Source organism: Falco peregrinus, chromosome 5 (genome assembly GCF_023634155.1).
Source record: "Falco peregrinus isolate bFalPer1 chromosome 5, bFalPer1.pri, whole genome shotgun sequence".
Classification (NCBI taxonomy): domain Eukaryota; kingdom Metazoa; phylum Chordata; class Aves; order Falconiformes; family Falconidae; genus Falco; species Falco peregrinus.
In genome coordinates this window covers 57,398,230-57,421,337 of record NC_073725.1, presented here as the reverse complement: position 1 = coordinate 57,421,337, position 23,108 = coordinate 57,398,230, and the positions used below count along the sequence as shown (strand labels likewise).

The 23,108-nt window shown below is 41.1% G+C and overlaps 1 protein-coding gene across 6 annotated transcripts in view; it reads right to left on the bottom strand.

Moving 5' to 3' along the window:
• PRKAG2 (protein kinase AMP-activated non-catalytic subunit gamma 2) overlaps window positions 1–23,108 on the bottom strand; it is a 223,515-nt gene that overhangs the window by 30,418 nt on the left and 169,989 nt on the right. For all 6 annotated transcript variants that reach the window (XM_055803360.1, XM_055803362.1, XM_055803364.1 and 3 more), the window contains 2 exons: window positions 21,633–21,714; window positions 2,218–2,327 (listed from right to left, as the gene is read on the bottom strand). In XM_055803360.1, coding sequence (XP_055659335.1) covers window positions 2,218–2,327; window positions 21,633–21,714 — 192 coding nt within the window. The remainder of the gene's footprint in view (window positions 1–2,217; window positions 2,328–21,632; window positions 21,715–23,108) is intronic.

Below are 23,108 nucleotides of genomic sequence, written 5' to 3'. Positions count from 1 at the left end.
CAACATGATTTTATTTAATTCACAGAGATCTGGGGAATCCAAAAGGAACGAGTGACCTGCCTCCATGGCCCCAGGATTAACTGGTTCGTGGGAGAAAATTCATCTTTCCAACTGTGACTGACTGAGCTCAAGCCTTTACCCGGGTGATCACTGACAGCTGAGAACTCAACAGGTTGTGGGTCATGCCAACAAGCTGCAGGTACCAACTCCCACCAGATTATCTCATAGTGTAAGAATAAATATCCCCTGGAACCAAAAGGAAGCTAATAGTCTTTGAGAAGAGCTGAAAGAATGACAGTAAACACCATCACAAATTTGACCTTTCAGGTCAGAGGTCTGAATTCCTTAGTCCAGATTTGACAGTCATGCTCTTTTGGCCAGAAGGAAAAACCGCAGAACTTTTCCCCTCCAAGGTGGTGAAAAAGTCAACACTATCAACCTTCCAAAAAAGCAAGCTTCTGAGACACAGAGAAAGAAATCTCTGAAAAGGAATGTTGCAAAAAGTATTTGTTAGTATTGTATCTAAATATAATGGATACTCTTCATTAGAGCTTACAGTGCTTGCACAATCAGAGTCCATGTGACTGGTGAAATGCAAGAGCAGATGCAATTGGAAGACTAAATCAGTCAAGAAGTGGTATATATAAAGAAAATCAGTAATGTGAACATCTTAGAACTGATGTGTCTGTACTCAAAAGCTCTTCCACTAAGACTACACACTACCTTTTTCCATCTCTAATCACAGATCAGGTGTCTTTTCACTACAAAATCCGGTGTCCAATAAAGCACACGGAAGAACTCTAGGGAAATAAAAGTGATTGTTCCATTGATACAAAGGTGCTTAAAGATAAAAAGTTTCCAGAAGAAGTCTGGTTTTCTGGGTAAAGGAGCAAATAATCTGACATGAGACACTGATGACCAGCTGTTACATTCAGCATTACCTTCTTGGCTACCAAATCAGCAGCAGGAGGTCCTTTGGCGCACGGGCAGAAACTTAACCACAGCCCTGCTTAAGTTTTAACACAATACTAGTACTGGCTAGGATACTTACCTTGAAGGACCCAGCCAAAGTATTTGGCAACACATTGAAGCCTCAGTGCACTCAGTCTAAACAGGGTCAAGAGATGAAGGAAACTCCCTCACTAGTGAGATGCCTGGATAATCGAAAAAGTCCACTGTTGAAGTTGCTTTTTTTGTAGTGAGCAATAACTGAAGCTCCAGTGCTTTTAGCCATGCTGCAGAACTTAAGGATGCTGTTGGTCATTGTATAAACAGACTAATAGGTGTGCAGTGCTCTTGATCCACCCCATTCCTTTGCCTTGCTGCGCAATGCAGGCTTTCCAACTTTTAGCTCACAGCACCCAATCTACCACTATATACCACTATCTGATACGCAAGATGGTTCTGTGAATATTTTGGCACTAGGTAGCTATTTATTACATGGCTGTCTCTGACTGTGGAAAGCTGAAGTATAATTGAGTACATTCCAGACCAAAATTACTTCATGGGCTTAGTTAAGCCAGAATTGGGGCATTTTAAAAAGAAAAACAAAACACCGAAAAAACAAAAACCAAAGCAAGCCAAAAAACACCAACTGCAAAATCCAGGAAACAAAAAGAAAGCCACAGCTTTCTACCACACTGCAGAACAGATTAGTCTCTCTCTATAGCAGGCAGCTAATGCCTTCTTTTGGCAAACAAACTCTTCAGACAGAGCCAAGAGTCTAGCAGATGATTTACTGATTAAAAGCAAAATGAGAAACTGAAAACAAAATTTTTCTGGAGAATATAATAATTTGCATAATTAAGCCATCCATTTTAGTCCTAAATTGTCTTACTAGTATACTGGGAACAGTCTCAAAACACCTGGATACTCTTTAGCTGTTGCACAGGGACCTTTACACAAAATGTCTTTAAGTAAATTTTGATAGCCATGAAGAAGCCAACGTAAGTTTGGGCTCATCTGAAAGCTTTTTAGATAGTGATTCCAACTGAAAATCAAATTATATCCTCTCTTTCTCTTTTGCTAGTAAGTCTTCCCCCAGCTCCTCCTCTAATATAACACAAAAGATACAGTTTAAGCAATATGGTTTTGTACAGTCAAAGTGCAGCATTACAGGAGAATCTCTCTCCAAGAGATCAAGTTTAACACTCAGGAAATACTCATTTAAAAAATAATTAACTGCAAGCAAAGGCAGACTGAAAGCAGAATACTCACTTGTAGCGTAGTGTCGAAAACAACAAGCTTAGAACTTGTTGGAACAATATCGTAACACTTGTGTGACCTCATGAATCGCACATAAATGTCACTTTCCGATTCTTCAAGTGCTGTAAGTAAAAACATTATGTTGTTTTATTTAAGTAACCTTAAAAAAAAAAGTAAAACACATGCCACATCAACTAAACACCACTGCAGATGGATAACCCTAAAGCAAAACTCAAATACACACTTTCAGATCTGGACAGACAGTCATAGTTTTGCGCTCTGCATTTCAGACTCATCTTTCCTTTCAAATTGAATCGAATAAAGACAAAATGCATTGTTCTTCCTTGATGAGAAAAAGACTTCTGCACTGAAGCTTTATAGCTAAAAAAAAATACCTTGGTTTTCTAACAGCAAACTATTGGACTATGCATCTGAACTCTAGTTATGTACAGAAGAAAAAGGTTTAAAACTCAAGCAGTGTCAGGCTTAACTCAAGCTCCTTAAATTAGTATTTCTCTAATTTCATCTCTCTCCAGTCCACTTTTCACATAGTAATTTTGTATTTTCTAAAGAGACAGCAGGCAAATTATGTAATCAGTTCCATTCTCTTCAGGCTACTTCACATACAGCATCATGAAATCAACACTTTATAAATAAACTTTTTTTTTTTTTTAATATAAACCCACTTGGCTGGAATGGTTTTAGTGTGGCATGTCTGCAGCAAGGACATGCAATCCAGTCCATACTAATTTAAATTTACTTAGCGTTTGTCAGAGTTCAGATGCATATATTCTTTAGATCTACTCAGGTATGTTAACTTTTTTTTTTTTTTTAAAGCAGTCTGGCCCTCCATTCTTTACAGCAGGTAATTAGAACCTGGTCATGGTTAACCCCTGCATCAGATATGCACCCTTTAGACCCTGTAATAATGCACAGAAACTTGGTCATATGTTAAAACTTCTGAAGCATGGAGAAAAAAGAAAACAAACAAAAAAACCCCTTGAAATACCTACTCATCATTGAAGAACTGGATTTGCTCGAAATTAATCATCTAGCACTGGAAAAATAATTTGTCACTTCCACAAAGTGACTCAGCACAGCTTCTTTAGTCCAATCCTACAGAAGCAAAGCTGGACCTCCCCTGCAAGAGGCTACTCCATGACACAGGCAGCCTCTTTTACGTACTAAGCAAGTCTTTAATCTCCAGCTCTCATTACTCTTAAAAAAAAAAAAAAGTGCTTTTTCTCCACTGAAACACAAGCAATGTGAAATAAAAGTTCCATAGGAATACGGAAGAGAGTTGACTGAGGAGGAAGCAGAAGGAAAAAAAAAATGTTGGATTTATGCTCCTATAAATGTCAGAACCAAAAGTGAAAACAGCAGGAGATAAGAAAAATTGGTAAGAGATTAAGAAACCATGGGAGCAAACTGATAGGGAAAGGACTAGGTAGACCGAATTGGACAATGCTGGTAGGAAGCAACCTTTATGAGATGATCCCAAAGGGGAACTGGTACTGAGGTACTGACTCATCAAGGGAACGTATAGAAGAGGTTAAAAAGGGTAGTTTGTGGCAAAGAAACTTTTATATAACTCCGTAATATACTAACAGCTTATAATCCTTTAACCTCTCCGATAGCATTAACAGCTACTGTCTGTACGATAGAAATTTAATGATCCTGTGATAAGAGTGAGTTGTTGGGTTTTTTTGTGGGGGTTTCTTTTTGTGTGGTTGTTTTTTTTAAACCACAAGCGGGGAGGGAACGAGATACTAAGCATTAAGAACAGTATCATGAGAACATTCAGGCGACACACCAAGAACTCTGGTCTTTAGGAAGTTACGGTTGCTTCCACAACCACTAACACAATCCCTCTGTACAGTATCAGAATCCTTATTTACGTTAATCTCAATTTTTTCCATGGGACAGTACACAATGAGTACCTGCACTTGAAATGGTAAGTCCAATCATCAGCAAGTAAGACTGGCTACCAACATGATCTGTAACCATTCGAGACACACTGTACTGTTATGTCTTTCCCCAGTGCTACAAGAACTGCAACAGTCAGCCTACAGAACAGGACAAAACTAGTTTCTTCCAATTTCGGTCCCCTGCCTCTTTCATCAGATACATTCCAACTGGTGCAGCCGGCAAGACAGCAGTCCAAGTCCCGAGTCACCTGCAGACCCAGTCTATTCCCCATGTTGACTGAAAGAGAGGTTCTCCACAACCTTCACCAAATACCCAGAAACTACTACAAGCATGTGTACCCAGGGAAGTTACTATTCTAATTCTGAATCTGTTCTTTCTATTGAGTCTATAGCCTTAACAATGCAACTTTAAAGTATACTACAGGTAGAAACAAGCATAGAACACCTCAAATAGTAGTTGAACTACAAACCAAACAACTATTTTTAGCTGCAAAAAATTTACACTCTTAGCAAAGTGCATCATTCCTCAATACAGTTTTGACAACTCACCAACAACTATGTAAATGTAATGTATCACAATAGCATGTGCTGTAATGGTGAAGCAGGACATGTTGCCAGGTTTAATTAGGTAAGGCTGTTAACGGCAGCCACAGTTATGAACTCTGTATTGACCAGCAGTGAAGCGCCTACAAATCCTTCTTTCATTTACCATACACTCCCACTCTCAAACACAGTTTCAGCTGGACCTCAACAATCTTCATCCACTTCGTGTTCTTGGGAACAGTTAGGTGCTATCTCATTCTACATTATTTTCCAACTCAGAGAAAGCACCACAAAACAACCACTTCCTAAACTGAATCTGGAAAGTTACAGTTAAAAATATTCAGAAGCACAAGATGGCTATCTCTGAGCACTGTTTAACACCCATATAAAGAGCAGGAAACACTGGCAGGAGCCGAACAAGGATTCAATTGTCCAGCTGAAACTGAGGTTTATTTCTACCAAAGATCCTTAAATTATAAAGAAGTATAATGCACTGCTTTATTAGTTACTAACTAAACATGAAAAGCACAAGCAGCACTGATTTAACTCATATGCTCTACGTGATTTCATCAGGTGTCTGTTGGAAAGGGTATTTAAGACCTTCTAATACCTTCAGCTCCTTGGGATCACTAAACAGACGCTGTAGCCTAATTCTCTGCACAGGTATTGTATGTGCATTATGAATATACAGCTGCTCAAAGGAGAAAAGGTCTCTCAAGCTGAAGGCTGAGGACATCTCAGGGGTGCATTCACACTCATCTTTCATGCACAGCACAAGTGGACAGGGCATAATCATTTCCACAGTTTCTCTCATGTTTCAGAAGACAAACTTACCGCTTTTGGTTGCATCCAACCATCACTGTGCTGTAAATACAAGTAACTGAATATAAATAACTTAATCTCCATTAGAATATTTCTACTTTATTACCTATTAATTTTCTAGTTCCAGTCTCACTTGTTTTTCTGATAAATGCTCATCCTTTCTGGCTACTATTAAGCTTCTGCAGTCTCAACCAGTACCTGCAAAGCTGTACTCCCTTCGGAAGCACAAGGACAGATGCTTTTGAGCTCAACTTAAAATCTCACTCAGTTTCTGCATGTCACCTCTGATCTGCATAAGAGATCATCCACCCAACATGCAGGAGTTATGAACATATACTGGCCATTCGTTCACCATAAAGTCAGTAAGATATTCAGATGTTGGTATGACAAGGGTGTACTATATTAACAAGAGGTGACGTAAAAATCTCTGCTCTTGCCTGAGGAAGTGACTGAGGTATCCAAAATTAGATTTGCATAAGAAGCCTCATTCACAGAAGCCCCAGTTACATTAATTTAATGCTTAAGATGTCCTAAGCTATGTTACACTGATGGGCCACAGAGGAGAAGGCCCACATGCTAAAGCCCAACTTCTTAGATCAGGGACTTTCTGAGCAAGTCTTCCTCCTCCTTGGAAGCTGAACTGCCATCACAACTGCGCTAAGCACTGTTTGTCCTTGACATTCCCGTGAATTGTATTCCTTCTGCCATGGGCAGATGCCCAATATATGCCTTTCTCATATTGCTTCTGCAGCGACTCTTGCAGGGAGTGGGAAGATGGAAAGGCACTAATCAACGACAATTGCCATGCATGGCAAAGGCAGTACATTTGCAGGAGCTTAGCTTAGGTGCAGACCAAGACTTAGGGCCCTGCCTCCAGTCAAACCTCAGTTTTCTACAGCTCATGACCTGGAAGTTAACTGGCTCACAGACAGAACAGATTCCCAGCAGGAGGTATCTTAATCTAGAGCAAGATCAGGGGAGGAGAAGAGTCCACTAATAAGTAGTTGAATGTGTACTTCCATGCAGGCGTTCATGCATGAAAGCTTATTTCTTGAATATTCATCTGAAAGTTATTTTGCAAGTGGACATTCTCTGTGCACCCCCTCTCCCCAAGTCAAGGTGAAGGCAAAACAAATCCAAATCCCCAGTGCTGTTTTTGCCAATTTCTAATAGAGCACAAACAGAAGTCACCTGGAAGTTTAACACCTGAACCTTGCCATACAGCCAGAGTAAATTATCTCTCTTCATTGGCATTTTACTTATTCCTACAGGTAGAGAACCTTTAAAGATTTGTATTTCTTCCACTCTACTCCCCAATCTCGCTCACTTAAGACCAAATGATTTTTACTCCCTTCCTTTCTCCCACCCTTCACTATAAAATGAGACATGCTTTATCTTTTTATTTCAGTCAGTAAATATTATTTACAAAAACATGACAGCTTTTTTGTGTTTGTTTTTTTTAACAGATTAACTATTCAGCCATACTGACTCAGAGATTGCAGTGGGACTTGGTACTAAGTGTAACTGTCTACAGAGCCCTAAGGTAGAACTACTATCTGAATACTCCTCATAAATGACAGGGAAACTTCTGCAGCATTACTGAAGCCATTTCCTCAGAGATCTACTGCACAGATGCCTTCAGTTCCACTCATACCTTTGCCACCATGCAGGGTGCTTTTCTACTGTAGCTTTTCCCTCAGAATTTCATGGCCTTCAAAAGAAGAAAAAGAAGAGAAAAAAGAAGTGCCTGCAGATGGAGAACATGAACATGCAGTAACACATATAGTCAACACATATTGAAAAGCTTCCAAATACTGTGACATAAAAAAACCTACAGAGAGCTCCTCAGAAGTGTTGCCTGCAAACCACAGGCTGTACTTCTGGGCTATATTCATACTGAGCTGGCCTAATAACAAAATCCTGCACGATATGTGCTTCCTAATTTCAACAATACAAAATAATGACCTTGTACTTTGTATTATAGCTGTATCACGTTCCTTGTATTTCTCTACTGATATCCAGTCACATTTCAAGTTTAGTCTGTGGTTTCAGAAGTGTTGGAAAGGAGGCCATAGGGTTCCACAGAGACTGCTTTAAAGAGTTAATTCCACCACAGACCACAGCCATGCTGCTGCAGCTCTCTATAGAACCCCTGCTCCTCCTGGTTAGATTGAGAGTTGGTAACTCTAGTAATTCTCATTTGAAGCACACAAAGAACTCTTCTTATGGACCTAAACAAGTGTTTGTGAAACTGTCACTTCTAACTTCACTATGACATAAACTGCCAATTTTTTAAAAGCTCTTTTAAAAAAAAACAGCCGGCAGCAGTATGCAAAAAAATACTCTCAGCTGTCTAGCTAGGTGAACAACTTAGAGGAAGACAGAACCACATATATACAAAATAATTCCACAATCCTCCCTGATTTTTAATCAGAGCCAGCTGGGGAAACTGTGCAACTTTAAAAGCTTAGAGTTTTCTTACAGCAGCAGGAGCTAAGCACTCCCAGCACCCAACACTAGACTCTTCAGCTTAATTACTATTAGCATAACCATCTCCCCTCAGCCAGTTCAGATGGTGGATAAAAGGAAATGGAGAAGGGAGTAGAAATGTACTTTTGTGATATTCTTATGTACTAAATAGCCTAGTTACTGGAAAGGAAAAATTATTTTCAGTTACTGCACACATACCTATCTGTACTTTAGGTTACTCCAAGTCACACTGCTATTCTAAAAAAAGTCAAGTAATATGTTGAATATCACATTTCACATGCCAGAGAATGAAAATGTTACAGTTAGAAACAAAAGGTATTTTTCATCCCAATGTTTACTACAGAACTGATCCAACACCAATACATTATGTATATTATGCAGTTTATTGGTATAATTATACCCATAAATTTTACTAAAAGAGGTATTATTCCAACAAAAGCACTCTATGCTATTCTCTCTTATATCAATTAATCAAGTAAAATAATTAAATCTTTTGTTAACATAGAAATAAAAAAAGAACTTAGACAAACATACACCACATGAAAACAAGAGCTGGAGAGTTGTACACGTACACCTGGCTTAAGCTACAATTCGAAAGAGAAGTTTTTCACACCCCTAGCCAACACTCCTTTGTCAGGAAATACAGAATAACTCTACCTTTTGAAAGGCCAGGTCTAAAGATGTGACTTCACAGCAGCATAAGCAGCAGCACAGTAGCAGCAGCCACTGATCCCTACGCACTGGCTGTGTGGTTCCATTCCCTCCCTCAAACAGCTTCTGAATTTACACAGAACTATTTCACAAGCTGGCTGGAAAAGCTGAATTTGTCACAAGTTATTGGCTTCCTGACAGTGTCAGTTTTAGGTCCATTCAGCTACCACACCTAGGTGTGCGGCAAGCAGATTTTTCCTGCCCTTTCCCTACACTAGAAGCTATACAGTACAAGGAACCATCCTTACTGTGGCAGCTAGCCATGAGATCAGCTTAGCTATGCCAAATGGTGCCAGAAGACACCAGGGTCACTAATCACTTAAATAAGCCAGTGCAAGTTACCCCCTCTCCCTACTGTTATAGATAACTCTTGCTAGAGTATACAATAGGTAAAGATGTCATTAACCTTGTAAATTGTTCTTCTGCCTGCATTTTTATCTGAAAGTTGTCACCAAAAGGCTATAAAGTCTCTGTTCACCCCTAGTCTGAACTTACTAAGTTCCTTAATATCCTGAGTAACCTCTCCCACAGCTTTCAGACGGCAGCAGTTCTAGTCTAAGTCATTTACACACCACTTCTAACAGATCTAAAAAAACATCCGGGATGGATATAGTTAATACATTCCAAGAGCAACAGTGATACCACATAGCAAGAACAACAAACTATTCCTCAGATGTCTCTACAAGCTCACCAACAGCCCCAGAAACATGATTTTCCAGAGAAACTGAAGCATCTGAATGAAGTGGGATTTCAGGAACAGTGTTCCAGGAATCAAATGTTCTGGTAGGATTTTATCGGCATTCCTCAGCTAAGGGACGGACAGGAACAGATTTCGAGAAGGAATCTGGTACTACACTGTGTACAATATGTTGCTGTGATCCCAATCAACAGCTTTAATTCAACCCACCTTCTATAAAAGAAGTACGACTAACTCGTTAGATTTTTAGGTAAGTTTGAATGATATACAGACAAACTGAAGTGTATATGGTATATTCTGTGAAAAGCATGGGACCTGAGGGATAGAAGAACAAGAAACTGAAGTTTTGTCACAGAATAATGCAGTAAGAGGGCATGACTTTTCAGCCTGCTGAGCTGTCTGTTAAAGAGCCAAGAACACTGAAAACAGTGGACAAGAAACAAGACACCAGAAGCCAAACCAATGTCAGACTGGGTAGGAGAAGAATAACAACATAGTTTCAAAAAGGCAAACACAGAAAAGAAAAATTATATTGTACTGTATCATTTGATTTCTGTTTATTCAAGATGGAACTTTACTCAGCAAAAAAATTACCCCACCAAAATAACCATTCATGCAATCAGTCACAGGGTAAGCCCGAGTGGTAAAAACAAATAAATGGAAAAAGCAAGAAGAGATGGTTACAAGGATGCCTATTTGAAGTGGCAGGAGATAAATCATCATTAAGTTTTTAGAACATGATCAGCACAACTTTGTTGCAGAGATGGCAACCACAGCTAGCAAAGCGCTACTTCCAATTTTAGAGGGCAAAAACCCCCAAACAGTTTTGAAGTTAATATGTAGGAAGTAATAAGATGACAGTGACAGGAGTTGACTATTCCATCATAAGCTGAAAGGATTTCAAACGCAAGGAACCAGAAGAGAGGATGTAGTGACAGAGACAAGATTTTTTTTTTTCTTCCTGAAAACTGCTAAGAGCTTTAAAATATCCTGGCAGACCACACATTAAAGTTACACAGTAGCATTATTCATGCAGCCACAGGCTATATGATATGGATGTTGCAGATTGAACATTTCCCACCCGGATCTAAAGGAATGCATGAGCTGGCAGCTAAAGAAAGATCATAGTAACTTTACAGATGTAAGATACTCTGATACAAAGAAGTGATAGGAAGTGTATCTAGAGATGAGTATCAGAAGCTCCTTCAATGATCCAAGATTAATTCAATTACATATTACAGGAAGAATACATGATCTGACAGGAAGAATAGGATTTTAAAAAGTGTGAGCACACAAGGGCAACATTTGAGTAAGCAAGCTCTACCCTGCTAACTATCTCATCCTACAAATAGGAAGAGGGTCTAGAGGTACATAAAGTAAGAGGGAGAATAGGTACATCAACAGGTAAATAAAATTGGATAGAGAAGCGCACACTTTTGTTGCTCGAGTCTTCAGAAAAAGTTTAATAGTTTCTAATAATAGTGCTAAAGAAGCTAAAAAAGCTAAAAGAAACCATAACACATCTTGAAACATTTCAGTTCAATCATTATATCCATAATTGCTTAAGACACTCCTAACAAAGTTCAGGATTGCTTGTATTTACACCTTACTTTTGCACACCTTTTAGTATGTCTTTTGAGTTCTAGAGTTTGTGCAAATGTTCAGTCACTTTAGATCATTAAGGCAACTAAGATGTTTTCTCCCCTTGTCACAAGGAGTTGCTTGATGCAGAGACAGCAGGTTATTACATGTGTACACAGGAATCACTCTAGTTAAAAAAAAACGTTCCTGAACCTCGCAAGCTCAGGAAGGAGAAGATACAGTACCAGTCAAAAGAGAGCTAAACTAATTAAAAACCAGTCAGAATTCTTAGGTACATATTGAAGCAAGTCATTAAAGCCAGTGTATTTGTAAAACCCTACAAAAGAAACTCATCAAAAGGAAAGAAGAAAACCAATATGGTTGTGTCAAGAATCAGTTTTTACTCAGGATAAAATGATCAACTGGATGGGGGGGGGGGGGGGGGGGGGGGGGAGAAGAGGATCAACACAAAACCAAACACACCACCACCACCACCCCAGTATGCTGGAGACACTGATTGCAAAGAGAGCTTGGATACTATGTGTGGAAAAGATACAGTAGCATCACCACAAGGTAGGGGCATAACAAGCAATCCCAGATACAGCAAAACTAGTAAGATTTTTTTTTTTCAGTGAGTTTGCAAAACTGGATGACAACTGCATGTTTAAGAAATGAACTCTAGTTCAGCCTATTCTCAAAGTTGGAACATTTGCAAGGTCCCTCTTATGCAAATCAGGTAGTGAAGAATGGCATGCAAGTTAAGGCTACATGTCTTTAGTTTTCCAAAAGTCACTCCGGAACAGCTTTTACCAGTAGCTGGTATTTCACAGGGTAAACACTGCAAGAAAGTCTCAGAGGATCAGGGCTTCATTTTATTCAGCATTCTCCTTTGTGATCTTCAAAACGGGCATACAACAGGCTTCAAAGAGTTTGCACTAAGAATTAAGAAACGGTTGCAAGGCTTTAAACCTCATGATATCTTGAAACTGAATTCGTAAGTGGTTTTGAGTTAATATGATCTTTCAGAGAATACCAGAGTCTGAAAGGAACGCTCAGTTGGATGACCACAAATTAGGCGAGTGACTAAATATCACTACCATTAAGAAAGAACTACCCTGTTACTGGTTTGATTTGCTATAGTAGAAACAGGGCAGAAAAGGCACAGTTTGCTTAAACAAAGTAACAAGCAAACAAAAAACCCCCCCAGCTGTTAGAGAGCTATTAACACATTCCAGAAGCTAGTTAGACAGAACAAAGCAACCTTAGGACGCTGCACAGTCTCCTTCCTTAAAGATTCTAAACATGGAAGGAGACAAGCATCCACAACTGCATAAGCACATCCTGCTTTAGTGAAAAACAAAAAAAGGTTATTAGTTCCTGAGAATACTTCAAAAGATCCACTTTTCTGGTTTTGAGGCTTAAATATCTCCATTTCTTCAAACTTCAATAGCAGCTAAGACTTGTAAGACAAAACTAACACAAACAGCTGCCTGAAACAATGCAAGATTCAGACTGTTTCTCCATCTTCCTGGTATGCATAGCACACTTCAAAATCCAGCACTCAATTTTGTTTCTCATTTTTGGAGTTAGTAAGTGCCGGTAAACATGCTGACAAGATAATACCTTTTTTTTTTTTTTTATTGTAGCTTGATGAGCAAATGATTAAGTGAGATTTGAAGCAGACAAAAAAAAAGTGATGAGCAGCTTAAGAAACTTCACATTCCAGCGGTAATCATAGTAACTCTGGAGATTCTTGTCCAAGCAGGCAAGCAAATTTATTTGTTTACAAGCAAGGACTGCCTTGTTTAGGGACTAACTGGTAAACAGTACCAGAAGTCCAAATGAATACTTTTGAAACAGCCCACTATCACTTACATCAGCTTTTGGTCAAAGTTAAAGATCTGTGCTTTAAGGAAAGCTACATCACTGTGGTTTTGTGAATAAAGGTAGCAACACCAGCCTGCAACCTAATAATGCTTCTAAGATTTTCACCACAATAAAGAATAAATTGACCTGAAGAATTTTTAAGAACATGTTCAAGATGTTCCCTTGACAACCAGCACTATGATTTTTCCCTAAGCATCCCAAACGAAGATCTAATTTAAGATGTCGCCTGTCTGGAATGCAGGCATGCTCTTCAAGATTGCAAGATGCAGGCCACTACACACAAGAAACTAAAAATGGTATTAAGCCGCTGAATATTAATATCAGCAACCATATACTGGAGAGTTGAATTCAAGGAAGTTTAAGGTATGCAATTAATAAAAGAATAAACCAATCTGTATCCTTAGTATCCATATGGAAGATTGGTAACCCATTTGAACTTTTGCTATTTCTTTGGAGCAAGTTTGTGGGGTTTTTTTTAAAGGAAGTCACTCAAAAAAGTACTCAGGAGTCTAAGCAAGGCTACAGCAGCAGAGATACGTGCAACTGCTTGTGTAGAGCAAAGCGTTCACCTTCCACACTATGGCATTCAGAGTCTTCTATTAAAGGCAACCACACAATCCCTTTCACCAAGTGGTCCCACTCCATCCGGAAGTATTAGAAGTCCACCCTACAAACTCATTCCTATAGTAACTATGCTGGAAGTTAGAATACTATTTCAAAGCTTATACAGGAAGAGTTTATATCCATTTGTTCTTGTGCCAATGTTGTTCTTCAGCTAATTTTCCCCCTCGGTGTTTACACCTTTCCCACCCCTTAAAGGATGTTTTCATACATACAGTGTTATCACATCCCTTCTTTGCTTTCCTTTTACTAAGCTAAATGAACAAAGCCTTTTAGTTTCCTCCTTTAATGCAAGTTCTATATTCCTGGTCTCATTAATGGCCCTTTCTTATGCCTATACCACTTAGCTCCCTTCTCCAGTACCTTGGGTATCTTCTTCCTCTGTGTCTGCACCAGTAGAAATCTATCAAACAAGCTAAGCACAGAAAAGAACACCACAGTGTAAGGGAATGGTAGAAAAAAAGTGTTTGATTCTGTTTCTTAAAATGGCCAGTGTCAGACCTAAATACTCAGTCATAATACACAGTGAAAAACAAATTAATACTAACCCCCCCCTTAACACCCTAAAAAGGCAAAATAATTTCACACCACAAATAAAACCACTCACCTACAGCATATCAAAACTGCTTTTAAACAAAATGTAGGAGTGCCATTTATTTTCTGCCACAGTCAGAATTGGCAAATTCACCAAACTGGTTCCCATAAAACAGCAAAATCCATTTAAATTCAGCAGAGAAGGAAAGATCTACAAACAAGTTAGATTTATCTAAATAGTATTCGAAAGCTACCTTGAAGATATCCACATCACATTCAAAAACCTCTTAGATGTGGTTCACTCTTAGAAGGCTAATGTTATTTAAGCTTTACAAAGCTCTGTCTAGATGGCAAGCTTTCAGATACCTAAAAGTCAAATTCACTTGGCTCCAACATAGTTACGCTTGTATTTGTATTAAACTGCTTTGGATAGATATTAATCCTAGCTATTGGTGCAACCCTTCCACTGAAGGATTTTCCCCTTAAGTCCCAAGTTTTCCTTTTGTCATTCTTCTCTACCTGTAGAAGAGCCACAGTAAAGCCCACCACAACATGCATCCAAACGCAAACAGTCTTGGTATGGAGAGGCAGATTTTGTTTAAAGATGCAAGAACTGTTGTGAAAAACAGTACCATCAACTCCTGTACTTATGCTGGAACTGCCACATTCCCTAAGACGTTTCAGACTTTATCTACTTCCCCCCAAACCCGTGCAATGCTAGTATAGTGGTAAGTTCTTGAAGTCAAAATATTCAAATCAATAAAGTCAATGCAGACAACTTAAGTGCCTCCTAAAGAGCAAGATCCTAACAAAAAGCAGCGCTGATGTAAGTGACTTGACTTAAAAGCTCCACAGACAAAGCCCGGTGATCATCCACCCTCAGGTTATTGAAAACACAGTATACGTTACACAAAGTTCTGTCTTAAAGGACAGTCACATCTGTTGAAGATGATTAGTAAACACAAACATTTCTTATGATTGTTTAGCAACAGCTGGATTGAGCCAACTTAGGCAAATATTCCGCTATTATTCTTGTCACATTGGCATTACTTCAGTTTAAACCAGGTTACCTTCATTTCGTACTCAGTCATGCCCCAAGGCACTAAGTTTTCCGAGAGCACTGACTGGACGATGACTGCCAAATTTAACAGTTGAGGTTACCAAACTGCCAAGACAATAATATTGTTCCATCTTGACTGTCATCCCTGCATATGGAAGGCACTGGAGAGGTCTGTTAGACAGAACATTGCAGACCACCACTTAGGAAGTTTCTTGAGGAAAAGACTCTATAGTCACCCTACTCCATCCTGGTAACACTCAGCAAAGCAGTCACAGTGAGTAATGCCATCTTGTAGTCACCTGTAAGGCAACACTGATACTGTCACATCTTCTGTGCCTATCGTTACTCAAGCACACAACGCTGTAAACTCAACACCTCTAAATCAGGGGGTCTCGGGACACTTGGAAATTGAGATGATATCGATCTTGTACCAAGCAGTTGTTTAACAACCACGACAGCCCACGGTCAAACCAAACAGGTTCTGGATCAAGGAAGTTCTGCACAGAAGTTATTAGCAGGGTTGACACTGTCCCTCATCTGATGCAAATGGAAGTTATAGCACTAGCAAGAGCAACTAGTAAACGTTATTGTAAAACAGTACTTCACACTGGCCACCAGTTACTAAATATACATACAATTAAAGCAGTAATGTCTTTCAACCATAGAATACCTCGTTGCCTTAATACTCCTCACAGATCAGACAGTGGCTGGCCAGTCATGTTTGCATGTTTGATAATGTTTGCAACACTACCTGGACACAATCAGCATCAACACTTCCTGTAAACCTGTTTTGAGTTGCTTGCAGCTTTGTAAAAGCAATTAAATTGACTCATTGCTACGGTAAGCATTTTTCCATAGTTTTTTTCTAGGAAGTCTCAACCAGAATGGTTTCACTATTTCCAAGAACAAGTTCAGGGAAATAAATGTTTTGACCACGTTTAAATTTTATGAAAGCTTTCCTATCAAGAAACTCCTGCATCCCCCAAGACCCGAAGGAGAGAGTTTTAGAGCATGCCCTGTGTAATAGGACTGTATCTTTTGCTGTACTAAAACACCACTTCCCAGATTGGTAAGGCTTAAAAAGTTTTGTTTCCTGAGAAAGACTGCATGCTTTAGCTACTGCAAACTGGTTACTTCCTAGTCAAGACAAGAGTAGGGGTTTTCTCATTGTAAGACTAAATATCATCTTTAGAATAAGAAAGTTGTATCTTATGTAGGAGCAGGAAAAGTCAGGGCTGCTTGGAGATAGTGAGCACCGGGCTGACAAGAACAGCCACGTGCAATACTTGTACAGGGTAAATACATACATGCGGATTGTGGGAACAGTCTTCATCTAAGACAACAGAACTCCCAATAGGTTCTTTTGCACTGCTCAATTACAGTTTTATGCTTTCAATTACCTATCATTTTATCTGTAATTTTCATCTTTCATCTTTAAAGATGAGAATTTCCAGGAGAAAAAAAAAAAAAGAACAACTAAAAACCTATGACATTACTATATAGCAAACTGGCAGACAAAGGACATGACGTTGCCTCGGACAGAGGGGCACTTGACCATAATTACTTGCATAAACTAATAAAGCAGAAGATTTGAAAATTCTAGGTATGTTATTCTTTAACAACTCTGGAAAGTACAACAGAGGAAAGTCCACCATCCCATTAACAAAATGCAAAATGACAGAAAAATATAAGCTGAGTAAATTCAGTGGAACACGCAGTTGTCTACAGTTGCAGATGCAAGTGTTCAGCATTACTTCAGATCAGCTAGCCAGACCAAAAAGCACTAATGAGATTTTTTTAGAATCTGCTATTGTGCCTATTTTATCATACCACAAAGTATCTCTAAATAAGGAAGATAAAATAATCCCAAACTCTAAGACCATATGAAGTCTAATACCCATTACCATCTCTGCATAATAATTTCTTGCAATGTCCACTTAGGATTCTAATCTGCTGTAGAAAAGTTCAGTAAAACATCCCTTATCACTATTCCCCTGTACCCTGATATCTCAAAGTACATCTCGTGGGCAAAAGGTTGTTTCTGTTCTCCAGAGAGTCTATTTGAAATGAATTAGTTGCCTGTAACAAAAAAAAAAAAAAAAAAAAAAAGCAGCCTTGACTTCACTATATCCTAACCTGAGTACTTGATCTTTCAGTCTTAGAAATAAACAATATCCAGTATGCCAATTAACATGCATTTTATTACAAGGTGCTTTTTAACTCTTTTTGGCCCCAAAGTGACATCTGTTTTCACACCTTGATTCAGTTATTCAGCCGACAGCAGGAGGCTGACACACAGGAAGAACTCAGTGAGAAACTACTTTTAATAAGAAACAGTAAGAAAATCTGCACAGCAGGGAAGGAATGACACCCCACCACCACCACCACCACTAATTAGTTAAAAGGAGGTGCAATTACTGGTGAAAGTCTATTTCAGGAGACAGCCAGAAACAAGCAGTGACAGAGGAGATGGATCACACAGAGTGAGATGAAGGACAGAGCATTACTAGGAGAGATTACACTCTGATGCAGACCGTTTATCAAATAACTGTCTAAATGCTGCTTTGCGCAACAATCCAGAGTAGAGCATTCAAGAGCAAGCACATCAGTGCCATGACACTGATGCTATGATTGCTGCATGCGCTTTAGAGGATTCTTTTTTCCAGACTAGGAACTGAGCACAGATGCTGAAGAATCCTGCAATTAACCTGTGCAGAAAATACCTCGGAAAGTCTGAGTTAGCAGATGCTAGAGAAAAGCAGTTAATTCTGCTTTCAGTAGCTACTATTACCCAAGCTCACCAAATGGAAGAGATTAACATAGCTAAGAGCCAATATTGCAACAAAACTAGTTTCCAAACTAACATGCTAGAACTACACCAATTAAATCAATTCAATCGACAGGCATGTGTTTGCTACTCATTTGCTACTCCAATCCAGCTTCTCCTCTCACAGAACAGGTAGCTGTTGGAACACAACCACTTCTGGAATTGTAGCTTAACAAATTAAAGCTAGTAAGTATAAACAGTTAACTAAAGCCTTTTTTAATATATTAGATCTTCACAGTAATTTCTCCTTGTTCTTTTCCAAGCTCATCATGTCCTCCATAAAATAAAAACCAGAACCACTCTTGACATTGATTAGAGGTAAAACCAACCTTGATCTAGAGACATGATTGCACAAACACTAGAGCTGAAAAAGTAAACCCACACTATGTATGAAGATAACCAGTTTTTGATCATTTATACACATTCACGAGAGGTCTCCCAGCATTAATCTATTTCAGGCTACAATAAGAAACACTGCACCCATCAACCGGTAGCTTTCATACTTTTTGAGTAGACATAGGTAGGTCATTCCCATCTAAGGAATACTGAGCAGGATGAACTCAGAATATTTTATTCTAATATGTTTTCTGTTTATTTTTAAATAGAGCATCCTTCAGTTAAAAAGAGACTCTGGACTACTTACATGAGAGTTTGTGCTGGCCTGCTCTAATTGACTGCTGTTGGGAAACAGGTCCTTTAGGAAGTCCTAAATAAAATAAATACCACTAGCCTATCCAGTCTTTCTCTGCACATAATCAGCCTACAGCCTGTCCTATTTCAGCTGTAGTGCAGCTGATGCTGTTTAACAGCATCTCACTAGGATTTGCTTACACATAAGAGCAGTATTAAGCCAGTGCTACACAGAACTAGTGACCCACCGATAAGAAGTTACTCTGATCCTAGAGAATCCAGACAGATATACAAAGACATTTTAAACCAAAAACGACCAGCACTTCTTTCTGCTACAATAATGCCATGTCTAATACCATCCACGCTAATTATGTACAAAATAGTTTATATACATTCTTTGTGTATATATAATGAAAAAAAGTGCCCTTCCGTTGACAATACCATTTTATTTAGAAATCACATCATCAAGCTAGACTCTGCGTATTTCATTAGAGTACCACTTACTATACATCTTTCTAGTACCATTTTTTCAATTTGACCCTCTTAATTAGAATTCAAACTAAACGAATGCCTTCTCTGCTTTCACTTTCCTATTTGTGTAACCTTTGAGGAGAGTGACAAACAAAAATCTATTTCAGCATACTGGATGGCATTCAGTGCACACTGAGCCTCATTTTTTCAGCCCTTTTTATTAAGCTCTCTGTTTCAAGAAAACTGCAGCATAATTTGATACACAAGATAGTGAGCAACTGTTGATGGATACAGAAACTGGAAAGCTAGCAAGAGCAAATACTCAAAAGTAGAGGCAGTCAGGAAAGCAGTTTCAAAACAAGTTCCAAACTTCTCACTCAACCCACAATTTTGTAGCAGTGGAGAGCCTAAGTCTGACAAAAGATCATCAGTTTTACAGTGAGGCTACAGCCATTTAACAAAATCTTAGCAAGATTTCAAAGAAGTTTCTCAACTGAGAACTTGCTATTTGCCATCCAACAAAAAAGTGAATACCATCAAATGTCATTTTACTCCTCCACCCTCAATATTAGCAGAAACAACTACAGCAACTAGCGCAAAAAATTAGGTCATAAAACATGTACTGCAACTAAGCTGCCACATTTCCATCTGCATGTCAATTTTCTATGATTCTCCTTTTATAGGCCTCCTCATACAGAAGCATTCTGAACAGTAAGTTTTGGTCTGACATTCACACGCTTTAATTTTACTTACATCTCACCTTCTGAATACAGCACTCTACATCCTTTTTCCACTTGGGTTTAAAATTAGGCATAAAACTAGGTTTTCATTAAGTCTGAAAGGCTAGTTACGGCAACTGCTTCCTTTCAAAATTCACATACTTTAAACTGGTCACAGGTTTGCTATTAGGCATTATCTTTTGACAGATCCCTGAACTGCTCTCACTCACTCAGCCTGAGCACTCACAGACAAAGCCTTAGTTTTAAAGCCAAATAAATTAAGAGACATTGTGAAACAGTAGCTTGAAAACCAGGGAAAAAAATTTTTCAAACCACCAAACTTTCTGAAGAACTTGGCTTTTTACAGCATTTTAGAAGACACATACACGTACTCAGCTTAACCAAGTGTCTCCAAATAATAGTATGTTACGCTGTTAAAATTACAAAGGCATTTCAAAACTGAGGGTTTGGGTTTTTTTAACCTAGACATCCTTCTCAAATATCTAAATTTGTAAGATGTTTAAGACAGCTTTTAAAATGGCTTAGCTATTAGTGATTCAGCAGGTTTTAGAATCTCCTATCTAGCAGTAACAAGCTTTATGTAAAAAACAATACATAAACTGGTAACTTTCTAAGTTTCCATAAGCATAAAATGAAGGCCTAACTAAGACAGTTAAACAGTCTGAGGAAAAAAAGAGCTACAGTTTGCAAGAAATCCTCTGCACCAAATATGAATGTTCAATCACATTCAACATTCACAAAGGCAAAAATATTTAACTGCAATTCAGACTCTGTCTGGACTCCCCCCAAAAAGCTTAAAGAATACAATAGTTATGAACTTCCTTTTTTCACACACAGAAAGCTCAGAATACAAGGTGTTACTTTTTCAGACCAGGCCCCCAACTGCAGACAGCATGCCAGTAACCAAAAGGCTGGTTTATTAGCATACCAGCTTAGATTTCTTTTCACAGAATGATTCAGCCTACAATATTTTCAAAGTTTTCCTTAAATACGTGTGCTACGTTTTGCAACAGCAGTTACCAACTCCAGAAAACTCATCCTATAAAGTCTTAACCACTTTAAAATACTGAGCATAGAGATTAGCTATGTGTCCACATTTGCATCCACTCACTCATCTAATCCCTTATGAAAATGAAAGCTCAAGATATTGAATACACATCTTTCAAAGATAAGAATGCTTTGTGCAAGTTCGAGAAAAAAAACATTCGTGCTTCTCCACATCACAGATTAGTGCTTGCAAGACAGAAAAAACTTGCCAGGAGTTCCCCTCTCAAGAACAGCAAACTCTGTTAAAGCTGCAGCTCTAACAGGACAGCTAAGAACACCGTTAAGAGAGCAGCCACACAAGGAAAATCCAGTTCACAGCTGCTCGCTTTTAACAGATGTGTGCGTATCCGTAAGGAGCAGAAGCTTTAGTTGAAAAAGCTCGCCATCCCTGCTTGCACCTCGCTCTCAAAGCCTATATTTGGTATCGCAGACGTACCCGAGGAGAATGAGTGTTTTAAAGGCAGGCAGAGAGGATGCTACGAAGGCTGACCACCCCCCCTCGGTGCCGGGGACCCTGCCCGGCCAGGCTGCGGAGCACCAGCGCACCCCGCCGAAGCGGCCGCGGCCGGGGGGGCGCAGGCATGTGGTGCCACCAGCTATGCGGCGACAGGCGATGGGGCTGCAGCCACCGCCGGCGGGACAAAGCACCGCAGAGGGCCCGGGCCGCGGGGGGAAGGCTGCGACCCGCCCTGCAAGGGCACGGCCAGCGCAGGGCCCGGGCATGGCGCAGCCCCTCCGGGGCGGGCCCCTCCCCGGGGATACCCCGCTGCCCGGAGCCCGCCGGGGGTGCGGGCGCCCACCGACCCGGCCCTGGGCCCCCCCTCTCTTGAATTTTTACCTTCATCTTCGAGCTCTAGTTTCTCCAGCATCCCTTCGGAGGCGGCCGGGAGCTGAGAGGGAGCCGGAGCCGCTGCCGCCGCCTGCGGGAGGGAAGAAAGGAGAAGGAGATGAGCATCCAGGCACGGACTCACCGGCCCCGCGGCGGCATCGGAGCAGCCCGGCGCGGCGGCGGGGAGCGGCGGCGCTGAGGGGGCGGCTGGCGCGGTTCCCGCCGAGCGCGCAGGGCAGGGAAGGCGGGACGGCGCTGAGGCCGGACGGCGGCGGCGGCGGCTGCCCCTCGGCCTCCCAACGCACGCTCGGCTCGGTGTGCGCTGCCTCTTCCACACACACCGCACACACTGAGGGGGGAGGAACCAGGACTCGCCCTTCCTCCCCCCTTCGCGGCAGCGGCGGCTGCGCCCAGCCCATTAACCCTGCGGGCCCCGGGCTCGCCGCGGCCGTGCCTCCTGCAGGCGCCGCCTCTGCCCGTCACGGAGGGAGCGGCCGCTGGCAGCCCTCGGGCGCACGGGGAGGCCGGACCGCCTTCCGCAGGACAGCGCTTCCCGCCACACCTCGCCGCCGCCTCTCCCCCGCCCCCCCCCCTCCAGTGGAGAGATTGGTACGTTCCATTTTGCTGCAGTCAAGCCCGTTGGTCAGCAGCGGGAGGAGAAGGTAACTACCACTTCCGCGTGCAAAAGGGAGGGGGAGGAGGGAGAGGTTTATTGCCCCAGGAGCGCTGCCACGCCAACCGCCTTTCGCAGCCCACTCTGCGGGCTCGGCTGTTGGCCTGGCCGCCTTGGATTTGAGCGGCGCAAGAGGAGGCGGAGTGGAGGAGATTCCTCTGCTCCTCCTGCGAGATGGGGTTGGTATGGCCCCGCGCGTTCACCTGCAAGGCAGCGGCGGGGAAGCCGACAGTTCCACTCCCCCCCGCGGGGGGGGGGATGATGGTGTTGATGGGGGTTTCCCCTGTGTGTGACAGGGAGCTCCCGCACTGGGCCGAGCCGCTCTCCCGGGGTAGCCGCTCTGGGAACGACGCGCTCGCTTTCATTTAAACGTTCCAGAAGTTCCAATTCAAGATTAGCCCGAATGTCGGCCTCTTCCGAGCATGTCGCGGTTTATCCAAGCTGTGGCAAACCCCCGGAGCAGCCCCTGAGGAGGGGAGGCGGCCCTGCGGGCGGGGCGCCCGCGGCCTGACGTGCCTAACCTCAGCCAGGAGTGAGGGTAGACGCGACCCAGGGATCATTAAACGAAATTCTAATTGACATTGTGCACCAGATCAGACTAGATGATCCCACTTTAAAAATAGCTCTTGAGGAACCGAAAAAAAAATTAAAATAACTGCCCCTCCCGCCCGCCCGCCCTTGCTGTCACTACAGTGCTGTCACTACAGGCTGTATTTCGGAGCTGTTCTCAACTGCTGTGTGTGTGAGGTGGTGTAACACCCTGAGCTTGCCCTCAGGGACCTGAGCACTTAATGCTTACAGCCCAAACCACT